This window comes from Parasteatoda tepidariorum, chromosome 10 (assembly GCF_043381705.1).
Source record: "Parasteatoda tepidariorum isolate YZ-2023 chromosome 10, CAS_Ptep_4.0, whole genome shotgun sequence".
Taxonomy (NCBI): domain Eukaryota; kingdom Metazoa; phylum Arthropoda; class Arachnida; order Araneae; family Theridiidae; genus Parasteatoda; species Parasteatoda tepidariorum.
Window position 1 is genome coordinate 3,877,026 of NC_092213.1, and position 12,137 is coordinate 3,889,162.

The 12,137-nt window shown below is 31.6% G+C and overlaps 1 protein-coding gene across 1 annotated transcript; it reads right to left on the reverse strand.

The window, feature by feature from the left end:
* Positions 1-11,427: 11,427 nt before the first annotated feature.
* Positions 11,428-11,853, reverse strand: LOC107441600 (histone H2B-like). Its single transcript, XM_016054927.3, has one exon. It carries the CDS (start codon positions 11,851-11,853, stop codon positions 11,428-11,430), a length of 426 nt encoding a protein of 141 aa, XP_015910413.1.
* Positions 11,854-12,137: the final 284 nt, after the last annotated feature.

Consider the following 12,137-nt stretch of genomic DNA (forward strand, 5'->3'; position numbering starts at 1 on the left):
TCTCAGATCTCGTTTTAAGGTTCGAAGGTTTAGACGTAAACCGTGCTGCAAACCTTTTAAGGTTTACATCAAAAAGTTTTTGTCGAGTGAAAATAAAACCTTCTTTTGCTATCTGGGTGATGATGACTGCATCCACTGTGTCCATGCTGATAAAATAGAATAAATCAAGGCATCAAAGAACAATCTTGAAGTGAAGACTTTCATGATATGATGATAACTTCATTGAATCTCAATCAAGAAATTGTTCGGAGCATCTTAAGTTACATATTTAAGGAATTGAACTTCATGAAAATTTCTTAGAAGCGTTCTAAAACTCAAGCTTTATGTTCCACGATTTTTCGGTGTCAAAGAATTAAGTTGATGCTGTCTTAAAGTCAGCATCTTGATGAAAAACTGTCTTGGATGTCAATATGGATGGTTGATAGTGTAAAGTTAAGCGCAAATGGCGCTGGGGGGTCAAAATTCTCCGTAAGACTTCCGGGTTACTACTTCCGACAGATTTTAAAGCTCAAAAAACGCGCCATCCAATATTATTAGACTTGTAGTGTTTTCAGTATAAGGCGTTCCTTCGATTTAACTTTCAACGAAACAAACAACAAATGAATTTGGAAGACTCCGCAAGCTTGCCATGATGCAAACCCAAAAAATAACAAACTGCACTATTTTACACAAATATAGCCAAATAAGGGATAACACCCCAAGGATGGCAAACATTACACTTTATTTATTCTGTGATATTAATTTTGTTAAATTTGTTCTAGGCTCACGACCTTTAGAATTTATAAATTGCAGCAAATTCTTATAAATGGTAAAATAACGCGTAAATTTAAACACAAATTACATTAACAAAACTTCCTAGAATATTAAAGAGGAAGAAGTTTACATCTGAGGCGTGACTATCCCAATTCCGGGAATCTTAAAGTCCCGTTAGAAGCGGTTTTTCACACCACGTGCAAGACTAAGGTTAAATTAAAGATATCGGAAATAGTTTGAAAAGGGGCAAAAAGGCTTGAGACAGAGGGGAAAAATGGCCTTGGACAAGGACAGTGGGGTCAATCGACCTTGAATTCGCAAAAAGGTGACAAAGATGCAACAAAATTGTTGCTATCGAGAAAAAAAAGGAAGAAGCATTTACGTGTCTCTTTAAAGAGCTTGGGGTGAAAATTAAAAAATCGAATAAAGATAAAAATTTGGAAAAGGAAAACAAGCAAAAATTAAATTAAAACAAATAAAACTTTAAATTAAAACAAATAATATCACAAACGGGTTGGTCGCTATGGCCTCCGGCCCCGCGCCAACCAACCAAAATCACCATAGTGATATTTTTCCTTCACTTGTTGCTGAGGGTGGCAACGGGTGACTGAGATAGGGCCATGTGTTTTAAAATGTAACCAAGTAGTGTGTTTTTTTGAAGGGAGATTTAGAAAACTATCTCCTATAATTGTATGATGTATAAATTGTGTTTTAACATTTTTAATAAAGTCTTATAACTGAAGCTTTTTAAAAGTGTTATAATAAGAAAATTTCGTCACACAATATTGTGACATGGGTCAAACAGCAAGGCAGTCCAAAATTGCTTAAAGAGAGTTCAATATGATCTCCCTGTCGTCTCTGCAGGTGCAATAACAATGTGTATTATGNGGCTCAGATCGACCCCCGCTTATGTTAAATAGACCCCTGGGGGTCTATATAGACCACTTTGGCGACCTCTGCCCTACAGTATCACCCCCAACAGAATTTGAACAGAACACCCGTGATACCACTAGTTGATTCATTGATGCTTTGTGAGAAGCTGGGAGAGCTGTATTAAGATCACCGTACTTTTTGAGTGCTGATCGTGAGAGCTGTACTGAGTTCACCGTGTGGTCGCTCCTGTGTTACCTTTAGCAGTCGAGTGTATACATTGTACGTTGTATGTGATCGAGACTGAGAAGCAACAGAGCGAGGAAGTGGAGAATGTCGCAATCAAAAGTAGCAAGTCAGCTGTTCAATGTGGACCATCCATCGAAGTGGGCGTTTCTGTCAAGGTAGGCGTGTTCAGATCACGTCCGGGTCACCCATGTGGGGCTAGTAGTTTCCGACCATGTCAACCTTCACCCATGAAAAGGTACCCCAGTATAGAATCGAGTTAACATGTCTTATATACTAGGGAATTGTATTTGTGTAGTGGTAGACGCACTACACCATCTACCAAAGAGTATCTCAAGACTTAGCATGTCTTATATGCTAATGAATTGATGTTTAACAATAGTAGTGGTAGTTACTCCATACCAGTTAGTGAGAGTGACATTTCAAGAAGATCAAAATTGTGAAATNAAAAAAAAACATTTTACAATGTCTCAGTTATGCGCGTAATTCAACTTAAAGTAACATCAGTGTGACTTCTGTAGATGCAGATTAGATGACAAATAACTTGTATTTGGTTGTAAGATGTTAGTTTAAGCAGGACTGTTAAGTTTTTTTGCTAGTTATTTATTGTAAGCTTGTTTTTTATGGTTATTAATTGTATTTTTAGTATTAATTGTTAATTTTTTTATTAATAATTGTTTATTATTTTGCGTTTTTTTTTAATGAATTTTAATTTAATTGGTACTTATGCTTCATAGTGTAATAACATTTGTGTAATAACAATTCATAGTGTAATAAAAAATGCGATCGGTGGCGTGCCCAAAATATTGCGTCGGGTGCCATAAATGGCACGCGTGCCATTGGTTCGCCATCCCTGTACTAGGGAATTGTATTTGTGTTGTGGTAGACGCACTACACCATCTACCAAAGAGTATCTCAAGACTTAGCATGTCTTATATGCTAATGAATTGATGTTTAACAATAGTAGTGGTAGTTACTCCATACCAGTTAGTGAGAGTGACATTTCAAGAAGATCAAAATTGTGAAATAAAAATGAGAGATTAGCATCTTCTGTGACTTGTGGATGAGTCTGAATAAGAAATAAAAGAAACTTTATAACGTTACAGCATCGGTTTAAAAATAAGTACTAATCTATTTTAACTGTGACTTATCTGATATTTGGGAGCGACTGTAATATTTCAGTCATTATAATTAATTGGAAAGGGAGATATTTTGTACGAAAAATATATAAACTGAATTGGAAAACCAATCGATAGTATAATAGCAAAAGAGGATTTAATGACATTTAATTTCAATGATATTGATTTTCGCAATTGAATTTGCAAAAAATTATCTGAGAATGTTATATAAACCATTATCAGACTAAAGATTTTAAATAAAATGTTGGTTGTAACCATATGCTACTTTTATATTTCATACCTGTGATTCTTATATTACTAAATGAATCCGATACGAATCCATAAANCGACTTGCTTTATGAAAGGATTTTTTTCACGCTTGCAAACCCTAAGTCAACCTCGATTTAAGGTTTCTATGCAGAAGGTTGTTTTCCAAGGTTTTGGATGAGGGTAATGTGCGTAGATTGTCACAGATCTTGTTTTAAGGTTCGAAGGTTTAGACGTAAACCGTGTTACAAACCTTTTTAGGTTTACATCAAAAAGTTTTTGTCGAGTGAAAATAAAACCTTCTTTTGCTATCTGGATGATGATGACTGCATCCACTGTGTCCATGGTGATGAAATAGAAAAAATCAAGGCATCAAAGAGCAATCTTGATGTGAAGACTTTCATGATATGATGATAACTTCATTGAATCCCAATCAAGAAATTGACCTGGAGCATCTTGAGTTACATATTTAAGGAATTGAACTTTATGAAAATTTCTTAGAAGCGTTCTAAAACTCAAGCTTTATGTTCCACGATTTTTCGGTGCGAAAGAATTAAGTTGATGCTGACTTAAAGTCAGCATCTTGATGAAAAATTATCTTGGATGTCAATATGGATGGTTGATAGTGTAACCGCAGATGGCGCTGGGGGTCAAAATTTGCCGTAAGACTTCCGGGTTACTACTTCCGACAGATTTTAAAGCTTGAAAAAAAGCGCCATCCAATATTATTAGACTTGTAGTGTTTTCAGTATAAGGCGTTCTTTCGATTTAACTTTCAACAAAACAAACAACAAATGAATTTGGAAGACTCCGCAAGCTTGCTATGATGCTAACCCAAAAAATAACAAACTGCACTATTTTACGTAAATATAGCCAAATAAGGGATAACACCCCAAGGATGGCAAACATTACACTTTATTTATTCTGTGATATTAATTTTGTTAAATTGGTTCTAGGCTCACGACCTTTAGAATTTATAAATTGCAACAAATTCTTATGAATGGTAAAATAACGCGTAAATTTAAACGCAATTTACATTAACGAAACTTCCTAGAATATTAAGCCTGCTCACACAGCGCATCGTAAGCATAACATAACCGGATTGATACACCGGAAGTTTTCTAAATTTCTTCCGTTTTTATGAAGCTTTTTATTGTTTACATTCAGTCAACCATCCATCGGAAGGAAGAGTTGAACGTCAAAATAAAGAGCTGCTACGTTTTGGATTGACTGAAAATGATCCTAGAGCTTTCAGCAACAAACCAGATACAGAAATTGAGTTTAGATATCTAAAATCACTTAAGATGAAAATTCTTAACTCGTGTTCGTGCTTTGATTTTACGCTATGTGATTCACGATCTAATCATTAATTGATTAAATTTAATGTTAAGGCTCTTTTTCTTAGCATTCAAATGAGTTGGCGTAAAAGAAAGAGTGAGAAATAATAGCGAATTTTAATTAATCCAAAACATCAGCAACCCTATAACGGTTTTCGAATTCTATGCTAATGTGTTAGGCAGACGTAGAGGGAATCTCTAAAAAAAGATTTTATTCTGCACTCATTTCAAGGCTATGGTATAAAGAAATTTCTGATTATATAAATGGTCTTTATTTGTTGAAAAAGGATAATTAGTTGGTTTTTAAATGTTAGGAAATATGTTATGCATATTTCAGCATGGCAAATATATATAACGTCATTGAACACATGACTGAAATTTGATTGAGTACATTTTTTAATAACGTGTTCTTTTTTTCTTTTCTTTTTATACGGAAGGTAACTTTTAAGCTTCTAGTAGTTGATACTCATTTTTATAGTGGCAACATTTTGTTGTTTCCTATATTTTACTTATTCCTTTGGCGCAGAAGTTTTATTGAACCAATTATATTTAGCATTTTTATATTTAGCACAAATAACTAGTGTCTTTTTCTGAGTTAAAAGTAAAATCTTCCAAACAATAATTTTAAAAATTTGCACTTGCTTGCAGTTATTTAGATCTAAGAAAAACAATTATCATTTAAATTTTTTTTAATTTGCAAAATCAATCCTTGATAAATTTTTAAATGCGATTGTAAAAAAAAAAAATTAATATATATNCCCTTTTAAGCGAAATTTTTATTAAACATATTTTTCATCATTTTGCATCAATTTAGGTCAAGGTATGTAAAAGATATTAAATTTAGCATATTTAATAATTCATGGTTATGAAATACAGTACGAAACGCGGTTGTCTTTTTCTCCGTTAAAGGTAAAATCTTCCAAACACAGCTCACTTGCACAAAATAATTTTTTGTTTTTTTGCAGTTCTTTAAATCTAAGAGAAAGAGTAATTTATCATTGAATTGACTTTAATTTACGTAATCAATTAGTGATATATTTTGAATATGAATGGAGAAAAAAAAATTCAAACTACTTTTTTGGATTTTATATTTTAGTACAAATATAATTCTCATAATTTAACAGATTTTAAGTAACTATTAGATTGTTTAGTTAAAAAATAACTTTGCTTGTCATAGAGCGTCTGGTCAGAAAAAAATATATATGTTTAGTATTTTCTTTTAGTTATAATAATTTAATGAATGTTTTCAGAAATCTGAATTTATATTCTGAAAGATATTTAAAATAATAACCTCACGGTATTTAAATAATATAATTTTATTTTTATGATTGTAAAAAATTTGTCTGAAACTACAAGTGTTTTTATTTTTCAAGAAATTAGAAGGTGAATTATTTTAAGTTTAACGTATAGCAAAGGAAAAAAAAAAAAAAAAACAGTTATACTTCTTTCCATTGCATAAAATGCGTTTTCATTAAAAGTTGTCCAAATCCTGGAGCTTTTGAATTTTACCGATCGTAACTTTAATTGCATTTAAGTGTAAATGGAAGGCAGGCAAAGTTCCATTAATTTAACTCTTATTTAAAATAACAAAAAAATGAGTGTTTAGTCACGTTAATTAAGTAGTGATCTCTATTAAGAATTATCTATTAGAAATAATACAATGTACGCATTAAGCATAAGATGACAGTTAAAAAAGTTAAAAGGAAAAAAAAAAATGATTGCAATGATAGATTCTTATGGTTGATGGCAACGATGTAACATTGTTCATTTTCCCTTTTTCGCCTTTTATTTTTCGTCGGCGACTAAAAACAAAAATTCTTTTCCACTAACTTAATTTTCTATTAATCTCTTTAGACTTTCCAAACCCATACGAATTCAAGTCCGGATTCCCCTTCATTAAAAGATAAAAAAAGAAATATTCAAAATAAATAAATAAAAACGAATGTCGAAGCGAGGGAGAAAAAAAAGATATTCCCATAATCCCCGGTGTCGTCAGTGGATACTTATTTGCTACCACTAGGGCTGCTACCGTAACTTCTGATGACAGGTCTGACGGTAGACATTCATCAAATAATCTAGTTTTTCGGTTTGGCGACTGGAATCGACTTTCGAAGAATTCTCGATTTGACAGGTTCCGTTTGACCCTTGTTTCCTTTTTGACTGGATGACGATTAGATCTGAAAAGATTCGAAATCGAGTTAAGTGGGGGTGTTGTAGAAAACTGAAGTCTATCCATAGCTGATACAGATCAAAAGATCATGGAATAGATACATAAAAATGTAGTAGTTAAATCGATAGAGGATTTACCTTACGCAATGTCATATCGTCCATTTCTTTTTTTGTTGCTATTAATGGTAACGCTATGAGAGAGAAAAAAGTACATATTTGGTGCAAATTTCGCTATATTTAAAAATAGAGCGTAAAAACTTTACGATATATTTTGCTTTGCGGGGCAAAAACTATAGGACTAAGAGAATCGAATTAACGTACGTGTGTTTTGTAGAAAATGTACCGGGAGTACGAGGAAATGAAAAATTAACATTCTATAATAAGTTCGCTAATTATTAGTTCTGAAATGTGTAGAAAAAAATAACATTCGGGCTGCTTTGCAGGCTGCATGGATGTAACTACTGAGTTGAAATTTGACGTGCTGAAAGGGATAATTTTCATTTGTGAATTGAATGCGATTTTTTTTTCGTAATTCCAATTTGTTCGAAAGTTATTTCAATTTTAAATTCTTTTCCACGAATTTGTCTTAGTTGTTTTGTTTTAATGAATGACTATTTGAACTGTGGTGGGCCAGGGGACAGAGCGTTCTCTATCCAATTGGGTGAACACAGGGTTGGAATCCCAGCGTTGGCTGGTCGAAACGAATTCCGCACTCGGCTGGCACCGACCACAGTGCTGACGTAAAATATCCTCAGTGGTAGACGGATCATGGGTTCGAGTCCCCTTGCCATGAAGATATGCGTGGGAGTTTTTCGTGGTTTTCCTCTCCATGTCACGCAAATGCGGTTTGGTTCCATCAAAAAGTCTTCCAAGACGGCACATTTCCCCCACTATTTGATCCAGGAGTTCCCTTGTCTTCTGGATAGGGAACCCAAAAAATTGGGTCTGCTATTCAGAGACGGTTATAATATGAAATAAAAACTGAGGACTTCTTATTATAAATTTATGCATCTCTCTCGATAATTTTTTTCCATTATAAATTTGCGCTTCAGTTGATGTCAAAATTTTAAAAAAGAAAGAAGAAAAAACGAAAAAGATATGTTGATAGATCACGTTTATAACAATTATTATCTTAACATTTAGATTAAAATTTTTTAAAAATTTACAAAAAAAAGAAAAAAAAATTAACATTGAAGAGAAGTAAAACTTTTTTCCAATTTGAACTGTTATAATGACTTAAGATTATCGTTTTAGAGAACATCGGTGGAATATGTTGAAAAAAAGAAAAAATTCTTATTAATTTCTTAGTATTATATCCTAAGTATTGTGTTGAATTTAAATTAATTATTTTTAATTAATAATCGTTAAATTATTAAAGGAAAAATGAATGCTGCTAAGAGGTGTTTTAAGAAGTTACAATTAAGTATCATTCACAAATTATTGTAACCAAATGAAAAAACAGTTTTTGTCGAATATTTTCATAACTGATGTGAGTTTGTGAAAATTATTCATGACTCTTAGTTTATGTTTTGCCAGTGTCCTTTATGCTAGTAATGAAAATAGCGCAAAATGTTTGACCTCATTTTCATAAAGATGAAAACAGTTTGTGATTTAATTTCATAAAATTTCGTAACGTTCATAAAAATTTGCATAAGTTTGTTTTATTCATTAATCGTAATGATTTTCATTTAAATGGAAAAATCTCGCTTAGTCGATGATCATTTAAAAAGTTTAATTCTGCTAAAACTACTCACTCTGCTTATCTTTTTTAAAGTCTAGTTATTATTTTTTTTTTAAAGATGAATACATAGTTTTTAAAAGACAGAGAAAAAGAGAAAGAATTTGTTAAAGACATATAGTTTAAAATGAAGGTCTTATTTCGACGTGTGAAAGATGTCATGTTCAACTGTTTAGACTTGTCATTTTCGACCCAACCCAGAAGACAGATGCCGGGGTCCATAATTGGGACAAACTAACCTTCGCGTAAGACAGTTAAATTATGTAACACGGAAAAAAACCTCCATAAAATGTTTTTGACTGTTAACCCGATGTCAAGATGATTCTGCAAAAACCGTCTACCATATCTATTATTAAATGTACATTGCTCCAAAAAAATGGACTACCCTAAATAATGTTCATGTTCTAGGACTCAATCTTAATGGCTCGATGGGGTGACCTCAAATATGCTAATCAGTATGTGCAGACAATATTTTAAGTTACGAAATCAGACACGAAAACGTACTTTTCTTGAAAAAACAGACCTTTTTTTCGACTGATTTGGATTTCAGACTTTCAAAATAAAGAGGGGCAGCAGCAATCTTGGAAATAGGTTTCCGATAGTTTGGTCAGAAGAGCGCTCCAAAGTTTGAACCCCATAATATAAAATTTACCTTTTGCTCGTTTCGCTATATCTCCTGAACTTGAAATGAAAATTTTTTGCACATTTTTTGAAAATTTTTTTGCACATAAAATTCGTTTATCGAAAGATAATTCCATAAGAAAAATAACTTTTAGCAATCATTTATTATTTTTTATTATTTTATTTAATAAATGTTGCAAAAATGTTGAATTAAAAGGTACACAATTTTTGCATATCTTTAAAGTATGTAATTTTATATGCAAAATACAAAATTTGAGCGAAATCAGTTGAAAAGTTCCTAAAAGCTTAAACTAAAAAACTATCAGATATTTATTCAGATATTCGATTGACTGTTTTAATTTGTGACCTCTAAATGGATGTTCTTTTTCTCTTCCTTTTCTACAAGCATTCTGAATATACGAATTAAAGGCGGTATTTACGGAACATCGTGTTAAAGTGTTATTTGCAGAATCTCCTTTTTATTATCAGATGATGATAAATAATCAAGTTAATCCGGATGACTTACAATTTTTATATCAACATTTCTATTGCAATTTTTTTAAACGTGAGATATTGATTTTAAAAAAAATGTTAAGATACACTTGCATTGTTGTATTACGTTTTTACGACCCGTTCCGTTGTAAAAGCGTCATACAACAGTACCTGTATTAGGTACTTGCATAAGTTTATTAGGTACCTGTAATTGCAGTTCCTATAACTATAATATCAATAACACCTATTATCTTTATTCATTAAGCATCCTTAGCGTTAATAATTGTTTGGAAGTTGCACCAGTGTTCAATTAAGACACTTTAAATATTAAAAAGAAAAGTTGTTATCCCAGTTCACCTGAATACATTAAATTTTTTTATTCTTATTTGATTTAACTACTATTTTCTAAAAGAAAACTTTCTTAAACTCTCCCAAACAAAATCTGGCGAATTTCTTTGGATTCCTTTCTTATTTTTAAATGTATTTTTTGCTTTTGTTTTTAATTAACACGACAACGTTGCTTTTTTCAATAATAAAAAAATGAACGGAAGTTAATAATTTTTAAAAAAATAAATTGCTATTTTTTACTTAAAAACAAATGTTTCCTACTTAAAAATAAGTTAGGTGTGAAATCTCTAACATTGCCATGACAACTAGAAAGAAAGAAATGGGACCGCTTTTGGAATGAAGCGTCGCTTTCTTGGCCCATTAAAATCCACTTTTTTCTCTCAAACTTCACCATTCTATTTTAGATTTTATTTCACGCATACAGAGAGCTATTTACAATTATTTCGCTAGCACAAAAGTCTGCTTACAAATATCAGCTTTATTATTTATGTTTATTTTAATTAGGTTAGCATTTTTTATGTTTATTATATAAAGATATATTAAATACATTCTATTTATTCGTAAATATTTATTAGACAAGTAAGAATATGTAGCTATTTTAAACTGTAATAAAAACTGTAAGTCTCCTTTTTATTGGCTGAGTACCAGAATACTTGGATTCTAAATTTGGAGCGAATTTCGCCAAATTAACACCAAAACAGTTCATATTGTATATAGAGTATATTTAATGAGAATTAAAGCAAAAAGTTAACTTTCTTAAAAAAAAAATATTGAAATTAACGTTTTAAAGGATACGATTAAAATAACTGTTAGTAGTTTACAATCGGGAGCCCCTCTCATTTTTGGCGAATTACAAGCAAATAAATACATAAACTAAGATCAATCACATAAAGGTAAACAAAAATGTGGTAATCTGAAGGTGATGTCATTGAAAGCAAAGACCACAATGTATATCATGGTAACCAGAAATGAGATTTCATTAAAACTGACAGAAAATTGTCGCCAAACCAAGAAGTCCCCGATTCAACACTAGAGTCAAGGAATTGGTAGCACACTTTATTTGCAAAAATGATTTAACATAGAAATTTTGGTTTAGATGAAACTGATCGACGGGGCTTAACACGAGTACCCAAAAATGTATTACTTTGGAAGCATGGTACATGAATATAATAGAAGATGAATTTTTAAATTCTTTATTTTCGAAAGGATGAAACGTTAAAGTATTAATCCAAGACAGTATAAATATCAAAAATCAGTAAATAACAGTAAAAAATTTAGGACTGAAAACAATTTCTAAAAGTCAACAGCTAATAGGAAAATTTTCGTTGGTAAATTTGGCTCACAAATGCAGTTCAAGATGTCAAATATTCGTACAAATTAAAATTCAGTCAAAGAAAAGTTCAAAACTATCGTCTTTGTAGCAACTTACTGTTTAAGAACGTGATAAGATTATAAAATTATTAAAAGTTTAATCAAAACTTGTGTACATTTTGAGAGCTTTAGTACCTTCAGAAGTAGCGTGTGAGGCCAAAACAGCAGGTAGTAACAAACGTACAGCAGTCTGGAGAACTCGGCTTGTAATGGTCGAACATTTATTGTAATGAACCAAACGTGAGGACTCGACAGCAATATTTGTAAAAATATCATTTATAAAGTCATTCATGATACGCATTGCCTTGCTGGAAATACTGATATTTGGGTGCAACTGTTTCAAAACTTTGTAGATGTAACTGCTGAAACTTTCTTTCCTCCTCTTTCGTTTTTTGCATCTGTCACTAATACGAATAGCTTTTTGAGTTTTTCCAACTTTATGAGCAATCAATCCAACTTTCATAACAGCTGTTTCAGCTTTTACAGATTTTTCAATGACCTTTCCACTTGGTACAGGGGGCATATTTAGCGTTCATCAACACTTGGGTTTGAATTGCAATTAAAAAGTAGCGATCGTTGCCTTTTCTAATCTAAGGCTGAACTAGATCAGGAATATATCAAGTTTGGGTTTATTCATTTAATCATTTATTTTTAAAGATAAAAACACGTAGTTTGCGCAGTTCCGTAAAAACTGATTATTTTATTTCTCCAATAAAGCATTATCAAAATTTTTTGGCAACACCAAATTTAAGGAAACTTTGATATGATATGAGGACAGCTTATTTGAGATGACCGAATTGATCAAGA